A 24,064-nucleotide genomic window follows, 5' to 3' on the forward strand; every position below is an offset into this window, starting at 1 on the left:
TCTGTCATATTGTACTAGTATGCGATGAATAGTAGCATGTTATTCCATTAACTAAAGGGGGAGGAGAGAAGTTTTGTTTCGTTTTTTAGTTTTAGAACCTACTACTTTAGTGCCTGGTCATACCTAGTGCGGTTTTGCCTTTTGATGCGAGTTTCAAAGTGCATGGCAAGTCGCACCTTATTGTCCGCAATTAAAGCGGTCATATCGGTGCAACTCTGACTTGGTCGGAGTCACACGGATTTTGAAAGTAGTGCTTGCACTTCTTCAGGTGTGACCAGGGCCAGGGCTTCCACTAGGCAAACTAGGCAGCCGCCGAGGGATCACTGCGCAGCACCGGCCGGCACTCTTTGTGTGGGACGCTGCCATGTCATGAATGATCCTTCAGCTGAGAGGAGGGGCGACAGAGGGGAGGAAGAAAGAACAGAGGAAGATGCCGGGTGTCTGGAGCTAGTGTAGCAGCTGAGCTGCCGCTCCTTCCGGTGTTCCTCTCGGACGCGGTCCCTTACTGCAAGCCGGCTGGCGGCTGCTGATCACTGTAGAGTTCCAGCCCTTCCCATTTATCAGTGGAGGCGGAGCTGCACCTGTGGAGGAAGGTGATGTCTGACTCTGATGTCTCGTGTCTGTGTGAGTGTGACTCGGCTGGCTATCCCATCCATCACATGTGCAATATATCGGTGAGTGATGACATCATCATGATCCCACAGCCTGCTGTTCTAGTGCCTGCTGATCTGTGTCAGTGCTGGTGGTGGTGTGTTGTGTCGGATCTGTCACTGTGTGGGATCACTCAATTCAGCTGCCTGCTGTCACAGCGGTTTACCTCCCCCCATTGCCTGGAGAATTCCAGCCTGGGATCTGTCAGATTGTGGATCCATCATCCTCCACTCACTGCAACTGTCACCCTGCCACTGCCAGCCACAGATACAGTCCGTCCGTGACACTGATTTTGTTTTTAACCACTAGCCTACAGGGCACTTATACGCCCTTCCTGCCCAGGCCAATTTCCAGCTTTCAGTGCTGTCGCACTGAATGACAATTGCGCGGTAAAACACTGTACCCATATGAAATTTTTATCATTTTTTTTAGACAGAGCTTTATTTTGGTGGTATTTAATCACCTCGGGTTTATTTTTTTCTTAAACAAACCAAAAACCACTGAAAATTTTGAAGAAAAAATGTTTTTTGTTAGTTTTTGTTATACAATTTTGTAAATAAGTGATTTTTCTCCTTCACTGATGTGCGCTAATGAGGCCGCAGTGATGGGCACTGATAGGTGGCACTGATGAGGAGGCACTGGTAGGTGGCACTGATGGGCATTGACAGGCATCACTGATGGGCACTGAAAGGCAGCACTGATACATGGCACTGACATATGGCATTGGTAGGCGGCACTGACTGGCACTGTTAGGTGGCACTGACTGGCACTGTTAGGCGGCACTGATTGGCATTGATGGGTGACACTGAAAAGCAGTTCAGATGGGCACTGATATGTGGCATTGATGTGCACTGGTAGGCACTGATATGTGGCACTGATGGACACTGACAGGTGGCACTGCTGGGGCTACACTGATCATCAGGGCACACTGATCATCAGTGTCCTGATGATCAGTGTACATGTCCCCTCCGTGGAAAGCCGATTACCGGCTCTCCTCTCGAGCTGTCAGCGTGACAGCTCGAGAGGAGAGAAATGCCGATAACCGGCATTTCCCTGTTTACATGTGATCAGCTGTGATTGGACACAGCTGATCACATGACCAAGCCGACATCTTTGGCTCTTTCCGTGATCGGTGATCCGCTGTGTCCAAGGGACACAGCGCACCGCCAATCGCCGCGCTGCGCACTCCCTGAGCCGCGCGTGCGCAGTGAGAATAGGAGGACGTCATATGACGTCCTCCCAGAACGAGAGAACCACCTTGTGTCCGTCATATTACTATATGGTGGGCGGGAGGTGGTTAATATTGGTGCTGGTGGCATCTTATAGCACTTATTTTTGCAAAGTAAAAGAAATGTAGCAGTTTCATGTTTTGTTGATTTAATATTTTCTACTTTTACATTTTTGTTTTTTTTGGGGGGGGCGCAAGTGGTTGGCCTTGCCTAGGGAGCAAAATAGTCTAGCACCAGCCCTGGGTGTGACTTGCATAGACATCTGTGTCTTGCAAGCCGCAAATCGCACCTGAAGTTGGAATGACATCCGACTTTGAAATCACGTGACTTCACTGGAAGACGCACGATTTCAAAGTCGTATCAGTGTGATCGGGGACTTAAGGGGTTAAAGACGAATGTACAATCAGATTGCATAGTGTATGACCAGCTTAAATGTCACCAGGGGCGGACTTACCATTTGGAAACTCAGGCACTGCCCGAGGGCCCGGGGTCAGTAGGGGGCCCCATGAGATGCCCCTGGTACCTTTTTTCATAGTCTTTTTTGAGTTTGGGCAAGGACACAGGGGCCCCATGATCCCCTATTGCCTGGGGGCCCCAGGAGTTGTCAGTCTGCCCCTGAATGTCACCCAGTTTATTCCTAGATATACTTTTTATTTTTAAATACATTTTACCAAGTAGTTCAAAGCGTGCCAGGATCTGGGGATTGATGACACAACCGGCCAGTCTAGAAAATGAAGGTGAATTGAAAGGACAGCCAATTCGGGGAGAGTTCTTTAAAAGCAGGACTTTCCCGAGAACGGGAGGCGGTGGGCAGGGAAGGGGCTCTGTTTAGCCCATGGAGATGGCAGATACAATGTGTCAGAGCTGCAGCTGTTGGTCTCAGGACACAGCCAAGGATCCAGTTTCCCATTTTGCAATAACAAAGCTGCAGCATAAACAAAGCCACGTGTCAGCGGAGGGGAGGGGCCAGCACTTCCGGCAACAAAGGCTGCGCTATATATAGCCCAGCTCAGGCTGAGAACACTAGACTGAAAACACTGGGAGAGCTGACTACACCAGGGACACAGACCGTCAGCTGATCCCGGAGACAATGCCCTTCCTAGGACAGGACTGGAGGTCCCCCGGGCAGAGCTGGGTGAAGACGGAGGATGGATGGAAGAGATTTCTGGATGAACACAGCAATTACGTCAGCGACATCAACAGGTGAGACGAGCGAACCGGCTGCTGGTGGACTACAAGTGTCAGCCAGCACTGCCGGGCATTTAAAGTTACAAAATGTTTTATTTAAAACGATGCTGAAAAAATCTTTGAAGATCAGCGATGAGATGGGGGCATGGACAGCCAAGGACATTTCCAGGGACAAATGTTTGTATCGCTGTTCCTGGAAATCGAGGACCATTTTACAGAGACGTGATCGATTCTGCGGTCCGTAGACCCCTAAACCGTTGTTTGTATAAGGCTCTCCATACACACTTAGATTTCTTTTGTTCAGCCCAGACAGATTCCTCCATCCACCCTATACAGGGGGCATGGACGGATCTCCCCTGTTGACTATTGCATTCTGACAGCTGGCCCCTGCACTGCTCAGAATACCCAAACAGCAGCTGCTTCTGATTGGATACAGGAGCTGTTCATCTGACAATTTTCAACCTGTCTTCTTGTGTTCAGCCCAGACAGATTCCTCCATCCACCCTATACAGGGGGAATGGACGGATCTCCCCTGCCGGCTATTGCATTCTGACAGCTGGCCCCTGCACTGGTCAGAATACCCAAACAGCGGTTGCTTCTGATTGGATACAGAAGCTGTTCGTCTAACAATTTTCTACCTGTCTCCTTTGGCAAAAATCAATATAAACAATCAACTTTTTGCTGGTGGGGGGGGGTGCCGACCCAACGTTCCAATTGTAGCCCAAATTGGACTGAGATCTGAGCTGTGTATGGCAGCCGTAGCCCAAGCTATTGTTTGTACACCGTGCCAAGGAATTCCGGAACATTAATTTTCCGGACCAATGTTTACAGCGTGATGTTCCCGTCACAATTAACCTCCTGGAGGGACTTGTTAGTTCAATTAAAACTGTCTGCACTGCAGCAGCCAATCGGATTCAGGCATTCTTGCTGATATCCAGGATATGTTTGGTTGCATTAGGGGAACACAGACTGTCCTTGTTTCTGGGGATTTGATATATACAGTGTGAGCCAGGGGCGGACTGACAACTCATGGGGCCCCCCGGGCAATAGGGGATCATGGGGCCCTTGTGTCCTTACCCAAACTCAAAAAAGCCTATGAAAAAGGTACCAAGGGCATCTCATGGGGCCCCCTACTGACCCCGGGCCCTCGGGCAGTGCCCGAGTTTCCAAATGGTCAGTCTGCCCCTGGTGTGAGCCGAATAATGTCAAGGATCTGTTTATACGCGGGGCCACAATGACAACGGGGCAACGGGGCCCGAGTTTCCAAATGGTCAGTCTGCCCCTGGTGTGAGCCGAATAATGTCAAGGATCTGTTTATACGCGGGGCCACAATGACAACGGGGCACTGCAGACCCAGAACACCGCAGCTGCAAGATGGTGATAGGACTGGTAAAGTCTAGGAATGCGTTCATCCAGCCCGAAATTGCATCCACGTTTAGTCGCACTAGATGGACTTGTGTATTATTTTCAGCCTAAATCTTCCGTCACACTGAATCCGAAAGTCGAACGCCGAATCCGACTTTGAAATTGTGCGACTTCACTTGAATTCGCACGATTTCAAAGTCGAGTGTCAGCCTGACTTCAGGTGCGACTTGGAAGACATCTATGCGACTTTATGTACAGATGTCTATGCAAGTCGCATCTGAACTTGAAAAAAGTAGTGCATGAAGTACTCTCAAAATCAGAGTCGGAGTCGCTCCCAGGGGCGGACTGACCATTTGGAAACTCGGGCGCTGCAAGGCAGAAGAGCTAACCATTTATCCACTGGTGAACTCAGGCTACTGTGCGTTACCATGCGCCATTGTTCTGTGCGCTGCCTTATTAATAAGTAATCGAAGAAATGGAATGTTCTAGGCTCATCATTACTGTACAAGTTATACAATAACAATGCACCTGCCATCAATACAGGGCGCCTGGAAAGGTTTGCATTGTTGTGGAAGAAGCCTGTGTGTCACCCCCTGCGCTGTCTGCCCCTCAAAGTATAATTTTAGTTTTGGATTGAGTAGAGGGATGCGAACCCTTGCCAGGTTGTTATTGCGCTCAGCACCCCCGTTGGGAAGATGCACCCTCTTTGTCCTGGTGACCATTGTCATCAAGAGTGAAAGAAAATCCCACATTTTGTGTTGTCACCAGAACAGGACTAGAGGGGGAAATCATCCAATGGGACACTAGTTCTGGGCTTCTCTCACTTTGGAGTGATTTCCTCTCCCTTCCTGTTTTGGCTATGGGATAGGAAGTGAAGGGAAATCTCCCCAATGGGACACAGATGGCAAAGTTGGCAGAGGTTCTAACCCAAATCCAAAAAATAACATTTTGCCACTTTAAAGCGGAGTTCCACCTAAAATTAAAAAGAAAAGTCAGCAGCTACAAAAACTGTATCTTCTGACTTTTAAAATACAGCCACTTACCTGTCCCTCGGTCCAGCGGTGTCCTCGCCACCGTTGGTTTCACCGGCCGTCTTCTCTCCCTGGCGCCGGCATCTTCAGTGTGGGCACCCGGCTGTGACAGGTACCCACTGCGCATGCTCGAGAAGTGCTGCGCTTTGTGAATGGTCCTGTAGTCTTCTGGGACCTGTCACAGGGAGGGAGGGGGAAGGACAACGTCCGCTTCTGATCGCCTCACAATTGTAGCGAAAGTGGGAGCGGGTACCTGTCAAATTCGGGTAGCCGCTCCCCCCCCCCCCCCACTCCCCAAAGGTGCCAATCCTTAATGGGGAGCGGGGGACAAAGGCTTAAAGCAGAACTTCCCCTTTTGGGTGGAGCTCTGCTTTAAGGTTACATTTACACGCGCCTCCTGTGTTTCGTGGTACAAAGAAAAAAAAAGTAAACAGTTGCTATAGAAAAGGCAAAAATTTACTACTGCAGCTAAACGCAGGGGCATGTAAACGCACGTAATAGCAGATAAACGCAATGTACAAATGTGAGTGATTTCTGTGGCAGGAGTGTTGCACCTTCAAAATTAAAAAAAAACATGCATTTACAGTACATGAGGCAGAACAACCGTCCGTGTGAAAGACGCCTAAATGTTATACTTCTTTGTTCAGGTTCTGTTGCATTGTATGTGTTTGCGTTTACGTGCGTTTAGACGCATCAGGAGTATCTACTGTAATCAGGGAATGGATGCACAGAATTCTATTTTCTCTGAATAGCCCAATAGTTATAATACAGTAAAAAATATAAAAAATCATTATATAAATTTGGAAATGTCCTATAGTGTCAGATTTGCCCATGGCAATGTGAATGAGGCCCATACACGGGCGGCGCAGGCCCGCAATGTGAATGAGGCCCATACACGGGCGGCGCAGGCCCGCAATGTGAAGGAGGCCCATGCGCAGGCCCGCAATGTGAATGAGGACCATACGCAGGCGGCGCAGGCCCGCAATGTGAATGAGGACCATACGCAGGCGGCGCAGGCCCGCAATGTGAATGAGGACCATACGCAGGCGGCGCAGGCCCGCAATGTGAATGAGGACCATACGCAGGCGGCGCAGGCCCGCAATGTGAATGAGGACCATACACAGGCGGCGCAGGCCCGCAATGTGAATGAGGACCACCATACACAGGCGGCGCAGGCCCGCAATGTGAATGAGGACCACCATACACAGGCGGCGCAGGCCCGCAATGTGAATGAGGACCATACACAGGCGGTGCAGGCCCGTAATGACAATGAGGACCATAGACAGGCGGCATTGGCTCGCACTGTGAATGAAGACCATGTGCAGGCCCGCAGTGTGAATGAGGACCATACACAGGCGGCGCAGGCCCGCAGTGTGAATGAGGACCATACACAGGCGGCGCAGGCCCGCAATGTGAATGAGGACCATATGCAGGCCCGCAATGTGAATGAGGACCATACACAGGCGGCACTGGTTTGCATTGTGAATGAGGATCATGCGCAGGCCCGCAATGTGAATGAGGACCATACACAGATGGCATAGGCCCGTGATGCAGCACTTTCCCAGTCACGAGATCTTGTAAACACAGGCCCGGCTCATGGAGCTATCTAGACATCCAGTTGCCTGTGTGTGTGATCTGAGCTGGCTTGGAATGGCGTGTTATTTTTGTTTCTCTTGTGGCAGGCATGTGACCCGCAGTCCCGTGTTCCCTCCGGCAGATGGCGCCGTGCTCGGCCCTGGCAGGGGGCCCGGATTATGGCGGGGATCAGAACAGATCTGGATGACATTGCCCAGAATCTCTTGGCAGCTGTTACTGAACTGTGTACTCAGGATTGTAGAAGAGCTCTGTGTGTGTGTGTTGATGGCACACCAGGGCTTTAAAGGGGATCTGTCCCCGATCAAAGATTTCACTGACGCGCAGCAGTTCACCGACATGATAAAAATGACGCTTTATTGCTGAACTTTACTTTATATTGCAGGTGATGTACACCTGAAAGTGGAAACTAGTTTTAGTTGGCCGCTAAGGCTCCATGTACACATACGCAGGTGCATGTGCGTTTTGGTGCGTCACATTTTATGCGTGAAAATCACACAAAAGAAGTGCTAGCACTTTTTTTTTTTTTTTTTTTAATTTTGTAGTGCACCAATTTTAATGGTACTTTGTTACCATGCATTCTGATGCACCTATGGAACCACCTGCCTGGAGTTTGCATGTTCTCTCTGTGCCTGTGTGGGTTTCCTCCTGGTACTCCGGTTTCCTCCCACACTCTAAAGACATGCTGGTAGGTGAATTGGCTCCTGTCTAAATTGGCCCTAGTATGTGTATGTATGAATGTGAGTTAGGGACCTTAGATTGTATGCTCCTTGAGAGTTAGGAACTGATATGTATGTATGTAAAGTGCTGCATAAATTGACGGCGCTATATAAGTACCTGTAATAAATATTGATGCAAGTTGCGTTGGGTTGGCCATTAAAAATTAATTACACCTCAGCATGCCTGTTGAAAAAAAATGTGCCCTGCAGGAATGCATAGAGTTTTTTTTTTGCTTTCACCTGCGTTGTACAAGTGCAAACTGAGCCTAGGGCCTCATTCACATTGGCAATGACATACCTGCATTTATAGGGCATTTCTAAAAAATAGCAACGCATGTTATGGTATTAAAAGGTATCATACATCCTGTGCATTTACCTGTGTTTAGGTGCATTTAGTTTGCATGTTCTCCCTGTGCCTGCGTGGGTTTCCTCCGGGTACTCCGGTTTCCTCCCACACTCCAAAGACCTGCTGGTAGACTAATTGGCTCCTGTCTAAATTGGCCCTAGTATGTGTATGTATGAATGTGAGTTAGGGACCTTAGATTGTACGCCACTTGATAGTTAGGGACTGATGTGAATGTACAATATATATGTAAAGTGCTGCAGAAATTGACGGCTCTATATAAGTACCTGTAATTTTAAAAAAATGAAATTGAAAGAAATTAGAAATCTGTGCATTGGGGGGCAGATTGGGTACTCTGAACATGTCTAAACGCACGTATAATTAAATGCAACAGAACTTGATGTGGGAAGCTTAACATTTGTTTATATTTCCCAGACCAATTTCATTGAAATAAACCGAGTGCAGGACGCTCCTCCAACGTTTGCCTAAGGGCTTGCTCACACTGCTGATGTGCGTTGGTAGGGGCTGGCAGTGCGTTCAGATCAAAATATGCGCCCATGGTACGGAGTTCATCCTGCATGTGAATGACTGTGATAATGTGTACCCTGGTAAACCATAAATGTGCTTTATTGTGCAAGAGCCACCTTTGTCCTAGTAACAAGGGGTGCTAAGAGGCAATGGCTGCCTGTGTCCTAGTAACAAGGGGCGCTAGAAGGCAATGGCTGCCTGTGTCCTAGTAACAAGGGGCGCTAGAAGGCAATGGCCGCCTGTGTCCTAGTAACAAGGGGCGCTAGAAGGCAATGGCCGCCTGTGTCCTAGTAACAAGGGGCGCTAAGGGGCAATGGCCGCCTGTGTCCTAGTAACAAGGGGCGCTAGAAGGCAATGGCTGCCTGTGTCCTAGTAACAAGGGGCGCTAGGAGGCAATGGCCGCCTGTGTCCTAGTAACAAGGGGCGCTGGGAGGCAATGGCCGCCTGTGTCCTAGTAACAAGGGGCGCTAGGAGGCAATGGCTGCCTGTGTCCTAGTAACAAAGCACGCTAAGGGGCAATGGCTGTGTCCTGGCATCAGGAGGATGCAAAGTGGCAGGAGCAGACTGTGTCCTAGCAATGAAGGATGTTTGATGCTAAGACGCAGATGGCTATTGGCTCCAAAGTACAATAAGAGGTAGAAGCAGCCTCTGTCCTAGCAACAAAGCACTCTAGGAGGCAAAAGCTGCCAGTGTTTTGGCAACAGAATGATGCTGGGAGGCAATACTTGCCTGTGTCCAGGCATCAAAGAACACTAGAAGGCATTAGGAGTCTGTGTCCTAGCATCAGAAGGAGGCTTAGTGGCAGAAGCAATTAGGGACACTAGGAGGAGACAGCAGTTTGTGTCCTAGCAACAGAAGGATACTAGGTGGCAATACTCACCTGTGTCCTAGCAATCAAAAATATAAGGAGCCTGTGTCCTAGCAACGGAAGGATGGTAGGCAGCAGGAGCATCCTGTGTCCTAGCAACAGATGGATGCTAGGTGGCAGAAGCAGTCTGTGTCCTAGCATCGAAGAACACTAGAAGGCAATGGCAGCCTGTGCCCTAGCCTCAGAAGGATGCTAATTGGCAGAAGCAGCCTGTGTTCCAGCAATAAATGATGCTAGGAGGCAATAACCATCTACATCTTGGCAATAAAAGGCAGGAACAGCCTGTGCCCTAGCAACAGATGATGTAAATCAGCAGGAGCAACAAATGACACTAGGAGGAGACAGCCGTCTGCATCCTAGCAACAGTAGGATGCTAGGTGCCAATACTTATATCCTAGTAATGAAGAATATTAGGAAGCAATGGCAGCCTGTGTCTTATGCAGGCCATAGATGGGGAGAAAAACGGCAGATTTTCGGCCGATTAACGAACTATCGGTCGATCTAAAAAACTTACCTGACCACCAATTATTACGAAAATCGGCCGATTAATGAGTAACCTATAACGGGAAATGATGTCATTTTGTGGCCTTTGTGATCCTTTTTCGGAAAACAATCGTTCGTTTTTGACCATCAATGAGGATAAAGTCGGGCGTTTTTCGAAAATTTTCCAACATCACCGATAATCTGAAAGTCCAAAATACATGAAAAACGGCCAACAAAATCGTCCACTAACGATAAGATAATCGGCCGGTTTTATTTTCGGACGAAAAATCGGCCGTTTTTCTCCCCATCTATGGCCTGCATTAGCAAAAGAAGGATGGCAGGCAGCAAGAGTGGCCTGTGTTCTAACAACGGACAGATGCTAGGCGGCAGGAGCAGCCTGTGTCCTAGCAACTAAAGGATGGTAGTTGGCAGGAGCGGCCTGTGTCCTAGCAACTAAAGGATGGTAGGTGGCAGGAGCGGCCTGTGTCCTAGTAATGAAGAACACTAGAAGGCAATGGCAGCCTGTGCCTTAGCATCGGCGTTCATTTGCAACCGCAGTGACAGGAAACTTCAAACAATCAGGAAGGATATTTGTTTTCTAAAACAAATATGTAGCCGTGTATGTGGTGTCCATTCTTTCCAAAGTCAAATGTTACAAGGAAACAAAACTTTAAAGTGCTTTCATCATCGAATCTATAGGAAGAGGAGCACTAAGGGCCCTGAGCTCCTGGGACGGTTGTACCTCACACAGCCTGTCATAGTTCCAGCCCAGACAGAGCGCTGGAATCGAATTCTTGTGGTTTGTGTCATTCTAGAAAACAAGCCGTTATTTATAGACTGGTGTCTGGAAGGGGAAGGCAAACCTAAAGCTCTCCATTGTGACGGCCCGTGCCTCACCGCCGGTGTATTACCAGAGGCCTACTGACGGCCTGTTGTGATAAGCAATGCATTCACCAGAGAGAAGTTTCCATCTGCCTAAAATAGTCCAGAACATTCATGGAACGAAATTCGGTTTACTGTCAGCGAGTTTTTGTTCAGGGAGAATGTAAAGAACAAACGGCTTTTCAGTGACGAGTCAGGACCTCCAAAAGGATACAAAGGTGCCATATGGAGAAAAAGATCTGACATTGGACATTTATGTTAAAGCAAACCTTTCCCCCCTTTCATTAAGGCCTCATTGACATTGCAGGCTGTCCCTTTAATCGCAATTGAAGCGCAGTGACTGCACAAACAGGAGCTGCTCCCAGGGTGAAATCTGTGCTGATTACCCCATTGGGAGATTCCCCCTTTATTCCTGTGCCGATGACCCCATTGGGAGATGCCCCCTTTATTCCTGTGCCGATGACCCCATTGGGAGATTCCCCCTTTATTCCTGTGCCGATGACCCCATTGGGAGATTCCCCCTTTATTCCTGTGCCGATGACCCCATTGGGAGATTCCCCCTTTATTCCTGTGCCGATGACCCCATTAGGAGATTCCCCCTTTATTCCTGTGCCGATGACCCCATTGGGAGATTCCCCCTTTATTCCTGTGCCGATGACCCCATTGGGAGATTCCCCCTTTATTCCTGTGCCGATGACCCCATTAGGAGATTCTCCTTTTATTCCTGTGCCGATGACCCCATTAGGAGATTCCCCCTTTATTCCTGTGCCGATGACCCCATTGGGAGATTCTCCTTTTATCCCTGTGCCGATGATCCCATTGGGAGATTCTCTTTTTACTCCTGTGCTGATGATCCCAATGGGAGATTCTCCTTTTACTCCTGTGCTGATGACCCCATTAGGAGATTCTAACTTTATTCCTGTGCCGATCTCCCCATTGGGAGATTCCCACTTTACTCCTGTGCCGATGACCCCATTAGGAGATTCCCCCTTTATTCCTGTGCCGATGACCCCATTAGGAGATTCCCCCTTTATTCCTGTGCCGATGACCCCATTAGGAGATTCTCCTTTTATTCCTGTGCCGATAACCCCATTGGGAGATTCCCCCTTTATTCCTGTGCCGATGACCCCATTGGGAGATTCCCCCTTTATTCCTGTGCCGATGACCCCATTGGGAGATTCCCCCTCTACTCCTGTGCCGATAACCCCATTGGGAGATTACCCCTTTACTCCTGTGCCGATGATCCCATTGGGAGAATCCCCCTTTATTCCTGTACCGATGACCCCATTGGGAGATTCCCCCTTTATTCCTGTGCCGACGACCCCACCGGGAGATTTCTCCTTTACTCCTGTCCTGATAAAACCGCAGCTCAACTGCCTGTCCCCCCCATGTAAACGCAGTTGTACACTTTATTTCTCCTGAGCAGGTTCAATCCTGTGCTGGGAAATGGCAGTACTGGTAACTGTGGAGTCAATAAAGAGTTCTTTGTAATGAAACCTTGACGTCCCTAATGAATTCTTTAGTCCTTCCCTGCACATTGACCCGGCCAAGTCCATGAACCTATGCCGTCACTCATACCTGTTATTGTTAGGTGGTTTCTATTTGCTGTGTGACTAACCTGTACTAGTCATCCATGACGTCAGTACTATTGGCCCCGTGACCCCCTGGAAGGGGGACAATCCATCTCACTGCCCAGGATTGGAGCCAAGTGCCATGTAAGAAGGAAGACCCATCACAGAAGGTGCATTATGTGAAGCCCTTTCAGTCAGCTGGCAGTGACACGCGGCTGTCAGTTTGCTGGATTATCTAAGCCATTGTTGAGCAATATTGTACATAACAGAGAAACCATTCATAAGCCTGACCCCGGAGAGCATTCAGAACATGCTCCTTGAAGGCCCGTGATTACCTTCTCTCTGACCTGATATATAGAACATATTTGTATTGGCTATGACTAGGGATGGGGTTTGAGCTTGCAGCAGTACAGGGTTTGCCGCAAACGTTGGCCATTTGCTGAGTGGGCCACCTAAAGGACCCGACCACCAAAACCGAACCCCCAGCTACTGGGAAGTCAATTTATTCAGTGGCGGAACACCACTAAATCTGGCAACTTCCCAATCAAGGCCACCGGCATCTCACGGACATAGGCCTTTCAAGACATCCTGTCACCAGTTCATAAAAATTGATGCTACGGGTGGTTCCGAGGGTTCAGTGTGGATACCTTTTTGGAGCCAGTGAAGTAAATCCGGCATTTTAGGCCTCATTCACACCTGAGCTGAGAGCATTTACTCATGTTTCAGGCTTATAAAACTATTTTTGGCCAATGGAAAGCCAGTTATTAAGCAAGAAAAAACACGAAAAAAAGTTACATGCATTTTTGTTCATTTTTAATGCATTTTCAGGTCACTCCATTTGAAGATTCTTGCCGGTGGTTGTAAACGCTGCCTGCGTACACTGTGTGCGACTGGCGGCTGTCAGACTTGTACTCATCTGAGTGGATGCATGTCAATAGAGTCTCCGACCAACCCTGGAGACAGATGATGGGCATCTAGGGTCAGTGTTTCTGTGGAGTTTTGGCTGCACACAAACTGGCCGCGGCTAATTGGAGTGCCGCTGTATCCAGAGCTGCTGTTTAGCCGCTGCTGAATGAACAAACTGTCTGCACATATGGGCCCATGTTAGGTCTCTTTCAGGCAAGCGGATGGTAAAAACAGGTGATGTGGTTTTGCCACCCAATCAGACTGTAAAATAACATTGAGATGGGAACAAACCAAACAAATGGAAACCTTTGCACTAACCCTAATGTATATCAAAAAACATATTTACTATATTGCCAAAAGTATTCGTCGGCCTGCCTTTACACGCACATGAACTTTAATGGCCTCCCAGTCTTAGTCCATAGGGTTCAATATTGAGTTGGCCCACCCTTTGCAGCTGTAACAGCTTCAACTCTTCTGGGAAGGCCGTCCACAAGGTTTAGGAGGGTGTCTATGGGAAGGTTTGATCATTCTTCCAGAAGTACATTTGTGAGGTCAGGCACTGATGTCGGATGAGAAGGCCTGGATCGCAGTCTCGGCTCTAATTCATCCCAAAGGTGTTCTGTCGGGTTGAGGTCAGGACTCTGTGCAGGCCAGTCAAGTTCCTCCACCCCAAACTCACTCATCCATGTCTTTATGGACCTTGCTTTGTGCACTGGTGTGCAGTCATGTTGGAACAGGAAAGGGCCATCCCCAAACTGTTCCCACAAAGCTGGGAGCATGAAATTGTCCAAAATGTCTTGATATGCCGACGCCTTAAGAGTTCCCTTCACTGGAACTAGAGGGCCAAGCCTAACCCATGAAAAACAACCCCACACCATAATCCCCCCTCCACCAAACTTTACACTTGGCACCATGCAGTCAGGCAAGTACCGTTCTCCTGGCAACCGCCAAACCCAGACACGTCCATCGGATTGCTAGACAGAGAAGCGTGATTGGTCACTCCAAAAAACATGTCTCCACTGCTCTAGAGTCCAGTGGCGGCGTGCTTTACACCACTGCATCCGATGCTTTGCATTGCTCTTGGTGATGTAAGGCTTGGATGCAGCTGCTCGGCCATGGAAACCCATTCCATGAAGCTCTCTAGGCACTGTTGTGCTAATCTGAAGGCCACATGAAGTTTGGAAGTCTTTAGCTATTGACTCTGCAGACAGTTGGTGACTTCTGCGCACTGTATGCTTCTGAATGCGCTGACACACTGGGGTTTATTTACTAAAGCTGGAGAGTCCAAAATCAGACTCCCTTCTGCATAGAAACCAATCAGCTTCCAGGTTTCATTGCCAAAGCTTCATTGAACAAGCTGAGGTTAGAAGCTGATTGGTTTCTATGCAGAAGGGAGTCTGATTTTGGACTCTCCAGCTTTAGTAAATAAACCCCACTATGTCATTTTGCGTGGCCTACTACTTGGTGGCTGAGTTGCTGTTGTTCCCAGTTGCTTCCACTTTGTTACAATACCACTAACAGTTGACCGTGGAATATTTAGTAGCCAGGAAATGTCACAGATGGACTTATTGCACAGGTGACAACCTATCACGGTACCACGCTTGGAGTCACTGAGCTCCTGAGAGCGACCCATTCTTTCACAAATGTTTGTAGAAGCAGTCTGCATGCCTAGGGGCTTGATTTTATACACCTGTGTCCATGGAGGTGATTGAAACATCTGAATAATATGATTTGGAGGGGCTATCCTAATACTTTTGGCAATATAGTGTAGATTGTGTTGCAGCTCCTCACTATTGTGCATTCAAACACCAAAAGAAATCTATATGGAAAAAGTGTAGCGTAACAAAAATGTGTATAATCCAATATAAATGTGCAACAATTATTTCAATAAAAATGACAAACGCATGTTAAAGCATAAAACACAATTAGTGATATAACTGGTGATATGAATAAAATGCAATTAATACCCCGTAAGGCATAACTACCTGTCAAACCTGCCCACTGAGTTCAATTGGACTGAGCTCCAACTGTGTGCAGTGTATGTGCAGTAGTGCAGTATTATAGGGTTAAATTAGACAGCGAGGAGGTGATTTAATGCCTCCTCACTGCTTGTCAAATGCCATCTGAAAAGTGACACAAATGTGGATCGCTCTTTAGAAGGCACCATACTCCACCACAAGTGTGAAAGAGCCCTTAATGTGGCTTTACAGCCTAATATCCATCCCAGCTGGTGTAGTGCAACATCAGGAATTTATAAATCCATCTGCGGTGTGTATAATCAGTCCATACTCCGGTTTCATTGCTTTGCTCATCATCAACAGAGCCAATCATTCTGCCGCCCAGGTATTATTTGTTTAAAATAGCTTCATTGCTGCCTTTGAATATTGTTAAAAGGATACTTTAATCACTACATGTATTAATATAAATTGTAGCTGTAATGTCTACTCTCATTTTGTAACCCGCTGCGCAAACTGTTGGCGCGATACCAAATCCTGTATTATAAAAATAATATAAAAGAATAAACTACAAGACTGCCACCTAATGGGCACAGAAGGTGATGGAGCAAGCCAAGATGGTAGGACAGACTTGACAAGACATATATTAGGCCGGCCATAGAGGTCAAAATTCTGCCGGATCAGCAGGAAATAGCTGCCTTTTCAATGCATCTATAGGCAGGCTGGTTGTACTGAAGTTCTTGTTGAAACCCTCTGTCCTCTGATCCCACACCTACAGCATTCATCTTCCAATGCTGCGGGGGGGGTAATAGAGCTGAAGGACCTGTCATATATACTCATGAAGAATATCAACTATGCCCCTTTCTGCCCCCTCTACCCATTCATAGATTCTGTACTATAGCTTCCATCAATGAAAAATGATCTATGAATGGAGGAAGTGAACCTTTTCATGGACCCTCCATTCATAGAGCATGACTTATTCATGAAGGCTATAGTACAGCTTCAATGAAAGGAGTAGGTGAACCTTTCATTCATCCACCCTCCATTCATAGAGCATGTCTTATTCATGACGGCTATAATACAGCTTCAATGAAAGGAGTAGGCAGACCTTTTATTCATCCACCCAACCTCCATTCATAGAGCATGGCTTAATTATGGAGGCTATAGTGCAGCTTCAATGAAAGGAGTAGGGGACCTTTCATTTATCCACCCAACCTCCATTCATAGAGCGTGTTTTATTAATGAAGGCTATAGCACAGCTTCAATGAAAGGAGTAGGGGAACTTTTCATTTATCCACCCAACCTCCATTCATAGAGCATGACTTATTCATAAAGGCTTTAGTACAGCTCCAATGAAAGGAGTAGGAAGACCTTTTATTCATCCACCCAACCTCCATTCATAGAGCATGGCTTAATTATGGAGGCTATAGTGCAGCTTCAACGAAAGGAGTAGGGGACCTTTCATTTATCCACCAAACCTCCATACATAGAGCATGTTTTATTCATGAAGGCTATAGCACAGCTTCAATGAAAGGGGAAAAACTGACCTTTCATTCATCCACCCAACCTCCGTTCATAGAGCATGTCTTATTCATGAAGGCTATAGTACAGCTTCAATGAAAGGGGAAAAACTGACCTTTCATTCATCCACCCAACCTCCGTTCATAGAGCATGTCTTATTCATGAAGGCTATAGTACAGCTTCAATGAAAGGAGTAGGCGGACCTTTAATTCATCTGCCCATCTTCCATAGAGTGCATTTCATTGATGGAATCAGCTGCCATTGCTCACCTCATTTCAGAAATGGCAGTTTTCTCGCTGGCTGTGGTCATTCAAAGGAAACTCAGAACTTCTGATTTACATGTCTGTGTTGGTCTGTGGCTCAAAGTGTTGAAGCCTTTTTATCAGCATGACAGCCAAGAAAGTTGCATTTTTTTAGGAGGTCAATATCTAAAATCTGTGTTTTCTACCAGCTTTCCTTTAAGCCGTGAGCTGTAAGAATGAACACTCCGGACATGCAATGCAGCTTCAGTGATACATAACATGTCTTGACTTGTCCACACACAACAATGTATTATTCTTACCCTGTAATCCTTTGTTATGAGTCATTCTGAGATGTGGTAACAAGATATCCTGGTCCTTTCTGGAACACAACTTTCCTGGTAAGGCCCCTTGCACACCGGAGCAGGTTAGCGCCCTGGAGGGGCATTACTGCCGGCAGCCTGTCAAAGTCTATGGTGGACTGCAGCTGGACGGGGCTGGGTGCCGGAACACGTACTGGCATTTAGAGTCCTCTTCATTCACAAATGAGGTTCTGGAATACAGAATATTACTTTCCTCCAGTATAGAGTGGAGCTCTCAGACTAGACTTTGGAACCCGATGAGGACATGCTTGGGCCCAGAACTACTCCATCGCATGGGATGGCTGCTTTCCTTTGTGCTTCCTCGTTAGAGCTGGCAATCTAGAAGGGAGGGTCAAGAGATACAAAAGGTAGTAACTGTGGGGAATGGGGTGATGGACAAAATGCATGTACAGTTGTTAGGTGGGGGCAGGATAGGCCTCTCTGAAAAGATGAGTTGTCAGGGATCATCTAAAAGTGGACAGAGGGAAATAGTCGGACATATTGGAGAAGGGAGTTCCAGAGGATGAGAGCGGCTCTGGAGAACTCTTGGAGGCAAGCATGAGAGGAGGTGACAAGGGAGCTAGAGAGCATGAGGTCTTGGGAGGAATGAGGAGAATGATTTGGTTGGTATTTTGAGACCAGGTTAGTGACATCACTAGGGGCTGAGTTGTTAATGGCTTTGTAAGTATCTTGAATTTTATTCGTTGGGTGAACGGGAGCCAGTGGAGGGACTGGCAAAGAGGGGTGAAGACACTGAACGGTTGGTAAGGTAGATTACAATGACAAAGGTCCCTGCCTCATTCCACAGGGGTTTACCATTATGGCCAGAGATGTTTTACACACAAGAACCTGTGTCTGTACAGTTCATACAGCAATTCAAACATGCCAGTCACTTGGTGTGCTTCCTGCTAGCCTTGTCGCCATTCGTGACACAGGCAAAAGCAAAGAGGCATTTTAGTTCCACAAAGGGATGCCCTAGGTTCCTTCTGGTACCGGAATATATGCAGTCTGTTCAGTCTGAGTTTAATGCACTTCAGTAAAATGCAATATAATGTGAAAAAAGACAACCCCTTTAAAAAAATAAAAAGTTTGGGTCTTCTCTTTTTAATATGTATTTGTTTTTTAAATCTTCTGTTTTGTCATTGCCATTAATAAACTATGAAACTGTAAGACGATAGCTGAGAATAAATGAGGTTGTTATAGAGCAATACAGTCTTTATTTGTGTTTAAAACAGGGATGCCAAACCCCATTTCATTGTGGGCTGCATCAGCATTATGGTTGCCCTCAGCCCTGGTTCACACTGATGCCGTTTCTGTGAGATTTCTGCACCCCATCATAATCGCACCCCGTTTATGCAGACTGCTGCAGGTGTATATTTTAGGTTAACACCCCAAAATCTGTTCACAAAATGCAGTTTGATGTGCAGAATCAGATCGCATGGGTGTAAACACTCATGTGATCTGGTTCAAATGTGGACAAAAAGGAGGGTCCTGCACTATTTTGGTGTGAATGTGGTGCAATTTGAGCCATACAAAATGTGTGGCTCAAATTGCACAGCCCAGAAATTGCATGTGATTTGCACACAATTGGTTGTTTCCATAAGAATAGATGTTCAAAGCACCCCACCCCCCCTTACATCAGAAGTCAAAAGTCCCCCACCCTCCCTTACATCACATGCAGGGGGTGGAGCTGTGAAGCAGAAAGTGCAGGGTCTGGAGGAGGACCAGAGGAGTCCTGGAGTCAGCTACTAGAGTCTGCTGAATGCTGGGACCAGGGGTGGCCTGACCATTTAGAAACTCGGGCAGTAGGGGGCCCCATGAGATGCTCTGGTACTTTTTTTTTTTTTTTTTTTTTTTTTTTTTTTTTTTTTTTTTATAGGCTTTTTGAGTTTGGGCAAGGACACAGAAGCCCCATGATCCCCTATTGCCTGGGGGCCCCATGAGTTGTCAGTCCGCCCCTGGCTGGGACCAAATCAGGTGGAGATGAGAGGGTGCTGTGGCTGCACAGAGGCACATGGTCTGTAGGAGGAGTTCTGTCCTCCTCTGTACTGCTGACACAAGGTGGGGGCGGAGATGAGGGGGGTGCCACAGTCCCACAGGACTTGTCTTTTGACACATGTGGTTTAAAATGTAGACATTCAATTCCCACCCCTGGTCATAAAGCTGTCCCCCCAGATCTGCCCATACTAGAATGAAACCATAACCATGGACCAGAATGATCTGACTTGTTCTACCAGAAATAGTGTCCTGTTACACATAAATCCTGAATATTTTATAACCACTTCTTGTCTTGTATCTTTTCCAGCTATTTCAATGTGGAAAACAATAAAGAGAATCTCTTCAACAATCTGAATTATGACATTGCTGCTAAGAAGAGAAAGAAGGACCTTCTTAATAACAACACAAAGACACAATGTAAGTGTGTGCGCGGATATTTTATGCACTTAGTTAATAATAGTTTTACTCTCCAGGCAAGCAGCCAGATATAAAGCAAAGGTCCAGAGTTCACTGTCCCTTGGACTTTAGTGGGGACCCATTGGGGTCAGTGTTTGTCTAGCCTGGGAACTTACATTAACAATTTACAATGTTTAGAATATTCAGACCCCATGGTTTGTGCAGTTTATCAATACATCTGAAATTACATGTACTGAATGTTCTCTATAATTTTTTTCAACATTTGTCTGAACAGATTTCTACCAAGAAAAGTGGATCTATGTGCACAAAGGAAGCACCAAGGAGGTAAGCAGATTTCATTTTTTGTTCCATTTACATTCAGTATAAATACTTTTCTCACTTGTATATGTGTCTATATATAATAATAATTTGCTGTGTTATTTATCCTGCAAAACTTCTCTCGTTCTGTGTGAATGCTGGCAAAATCGAAAGTTACTAGGTTATATTCTCTCCAGGTCGAATGTTCTTCTTGATACGAATCAGGGACATACCTCATTATGGCCACTAGATGGGGCTGAAGATCTGGGGAATCAAATCATTGTTTCCTGTGATCCACATCTCTATCTAGTGGCTGTAATGCAGTATTATGAATGAAGAACATCCGACCTGGAGAGAGAATAGTCCAGTAACTTTTGATTTTGCCATTCACACAAAACGAATGTCTCTGCAATTATTTATTTTTTATATTTTTTTAAATACACCCATTAATGTTAAGTCTAGAAATGTTACTATGAAAACATGAATTGTATTATATGGGTCTCAGGATCATATGTGAAGAGTTTGTTACAAAGCCAATAATCAAGCTGTTCCTTTTATTGTCCCAGATCTCTGGTGGAAAAGTATATCTTTCTACCCCTCAGGCACATTTGCTCCTAGGCCTGCTGTCTCCTAAAGAATTTTCCAGTGGGGTCATTGTGTTTTTGTTTTTTTTTCCACCTCCAGCGCCATGGATATTGCACTCTTGGTGAGGCTTTCAACCGATTAGATTTTTCCACTGCTATCTTGGACACCCGGAAATTCAACTATGTTGTGAGGGTGAGTAGACCTTGCACTTCATTTCCTCCAAGTCTGTTTCTTTTCCATCAGAAATGAACTTTTTTTTAATTTCCCCACCACCACTCACACTATGTGCTTTCTGTATGGTGGCTTTATTTTGGATGCATGCAGTATGTGTGGTGATATAGAATACTGGATACTTGGTTTGCAAACTCACCGAGGCTGATGTCTGAAAACTGGAGCAAAGAAAAAAAAAACATCTGAAAAATTATAAAACAAAGTCTTAAAAAAACATGACAAATACAGAAAATGCTCAAGTGCTGTCCTTCCTTACTACTTCTTCCTTTCTCTTCCTTTTTTTTTTTTTTTTTTTAAGCTTTCTTTTCCTGTATCCACATCTCTTCTCAGTTTCCCTTTCCTTTCTTTATTCCTTTCCATTCTGCTTCTATCTTTCATTTCCATTCTGGTCATGTTTCCTTTCCATTCCTTATTCCTTCCTTTCCTCTCCCCCTGCTTTTTTTTTTTACTCTCCTCCTTTTTTCCTTTCTATGGTCCTTTCCTTTATTTCCCCTCCTTTCCTTATTCCTCCGTTTTTTCCTTTTTGTTCCTTCCTTTTCTTTCTGTCCCTTCTCCTGATGCTTTCCTTTTCTTCTTTTTACTCTGCACCTTTTTTTCTTCTTTAATTTGCCTTTTTTCTTTTATCTTGTGTTTTTTTTTTTGTTTTTTTTTTCCTCTGTCAAACTTTCAATAATGTATAGGAAAAATGTCTGTCTGCATGTACAAAGATTTAGCACCAGTTCATCCATCCAACATAGAACAAGAAATCCCCCCTTATTAAGTCAAGCTCCAACAATGCTGTGCTGTGTGCTGTTTTTGGGGAGAAATCAATTTCCAGTCCCATGTTGTTGTGTGTCCATGCTGGGAGCTTGGGTGGTGTGTCCATGCTGGGAGCTTGGGTGGTGTGTCCATGCTGGTAGTCTGGGTGGTGTGTCCATGCTGGGAGCTTGGGTGGTGTGTCCATGCTGGGAGCTTGGGTGGTGTGTCCATGCTGGGAGCTTGGGTGGTGTGTCCATGCTGGGAGCCTGGGTGGTGTGTCCATGCTGGGAGCCTGGGTGGTGTGTCCATGCTGGGAGCCTGGGTGGTGTGTCCATGCTGGGAGCCTGGGTGGTGTGTCCATGCTGGGAGCCTGGGTGGTGTGTCCATGCTGGGAGCCTGGGTGGTGTGTCCATGCTGGGAGCCTGGGTGGTGTGTCCATGCTGGGAGCCTGGGTGGTGTGTCCATGCTGGGAGCCTGGGTGGTGTGTCCATGCTGGGAGCCTGGGTGGTGTGTCCATGCTGGGAGCCTGGGTGGTGTGTCCATGCTGGGAGCCTGGGTGGTGTGTCCATGCTGGGAGCCTGGGTGGTGTGTCCATGCTGGGAGCCTGGGTGGTGTGTCCATGCTGGGAGCCTGGGTGGTGTGTCCATGCTGGTAGTCTGGGTGGTGTGTCCATGCTGGTAGTCTGGGTGGTGTGTCCATGCTGGGAGCCTGGGTGGTGTGTCCATGCTGGGAGCCTGGGTGGTGTGTCCATGCTGGGAGCCTGGGTGGTGTGTCCATGCTGGGAGCCTGGGTGGTGTGTCCATGCTGGGAGCCTGGGTGGTGTGTCCATGCTGGGAGCCTGGGTGGTGTGTCCATGCTGGGAGCCTGGGTGGTGTGTCCATGCTGGTAGTCTGGGTGGTGTGTCCATGCTGGTAGTCTGGGTGGTGTGTCCATGCTGGGGGCTTGGGTGGTGTGTCCATGCTGGTAGTCTGGGTGGTGTGTCCATGCTGGTAGTCTGGGTGGTGTGTCCATGCTGGGGGCTTGGGTGGTGTGTCCATGCTGGTAGTCTGGGTGGTGTGTCCATGCTGGGAGCCTGGGTGGTGTGTCCATGCTGGGGGCTTGGGTGGTGTGTCCATGCTGGTAGTCTGGGTGGTGTGTGTGACATCCAAACAACTGTGACATTTCAGCTGCCAAAACCTGTTAATTTAGGACAGACAAAGTTTCTTGGCTCGAGATGTTTCTCTGTAATAATATTTACTTTGGATTTGGCAGGCCTGATTACAATGTAATTTACACAGCTGACTTGATGCTAGGATGGCAGTGTCTGTGGATTGTCATAGGTCTGTATTTCCTTCAATGCCATAATACCATCAGCAGATCAGCTCATACACTGTCTAGATAACAGGGTGCCCTATGTACACATTATTCAGTCTAGGCGGTGTGGCCACTACTGCCTTTGTAGTCACTGCACACCACACCTTCTATAGGATTTTTTTTTGATACATTTTTGTCCTTAAAACTGAATTCCAGCCGGAAAACCATCCACACAGCTGAAAGACATATCAAAGAGCTGCAAATGTATTTGTAATGGATGGTGCAGTCGAAAGTCAAAAAAAGCAAACTGCCCCCTGAAAAAAAGAATTTAAAAATGAACAAACACTTAGAAATGTATCGCCTTCCCCTCCCAAATCCTAAAGGTGTCATCTATGTATTTCCTCTACAATTGTATAAACCCATGGAAGGGTTCTGAAGGATAAGATCCAATAAACAAATTGATAAAAAGGGTCAGTAGAACTGCTCATTGGGGTAACACAGATCTACTTAAAGATCTTGTTCTCAAAAGAAGAGATTGCTCTACAGAACTAGTTTAAGACCCTCCAACAAAAATCTGTCTGGGGTCCCTCGAGCTGAGTCCAACACCCAAAAATATTCAAAGGACAAAAGTCCATTTGAATTTCAAAACATTTATATATCCATGGTTACTCTCCGAGAAAGGGGTTGTTAGTGGCCCTAAAATGTAGCAGTTTTGTATTCTAGAAATGGTGTCCTGGTGACATTTTTTTGTTTTTTTGGATTTCCCCAGCATGGCAGTATAGAACAAATGTTTTTGGCTGGAGTTGGGCTTTAAAAGTTTATTTGGATCTCACACTTGTAGATACACACCATCAAAGCTTTACGGTCCTGGTTCCATTGCAGACTATTCTGAGCTCAGCTGAGGACTGACTGCCATCCATGCTGACTTGGGAAAACATCTGGTATATTTGGATCCTCACAACCCGCCATGATGCATTCTATTGGCAGAACATTATTAGATGATGTTTCAAAGTTCAGCCCATCAATACCCTACAATGTGTGAGAATAGGAGAAATATTTCCATCATTAACC

The 24,064-nt window shown here is 46.7% G+C and overlaps 1 protein-coding gene across 1 annotated transcript in view; it reads left to right on the forward strand.

Moving 5' to 3' along the window:
* The first annotated feature begins 2,887 nt into the window (after positions 1-2,887).
* Positions 2,888-24,064, forward strand: part of FBXO32 (F-box protein 32) — a 46,078-nt gene continuing 24,901 nt past the window's right edge. Inside the window, exons 1-4 of the mRNA XM_089677530.1 lie at positions 2,888-3,083; positions 19,740-19,849; positions 20,124-20,173; positions 20,831-20,923. Coding sequence (XP_089533656.1) covers positions 2,971-3,083; positions 19,740-19,849; positions 20,124-20,173; positions 20,831-20,923 — 366 coding nt within the window. The 5' untranslated portion in view covers positions 2,888-2,970. The remainder of the gene's footprint in view (positions 3,084-19,739; positions 19,850-20,123; positions 20,174-20,830; positions 20,924-24,064) is intronic.

Source organism: Staurois parvus, unplaced genomic scaffold (assembly GCF_062004578.1).
Source record: "Staurois parvus isolate SC_StPar_1 unplaced genomic scaffold, SC_StPar_1.0 ptg000187l, whole genome shotgun sequence".
Taxonomy (NCBI): Eukaryota; Metazoa; Chordata; class Amphibia; order Anura; family Ranidae; genus Staurois; species Staurois parvus.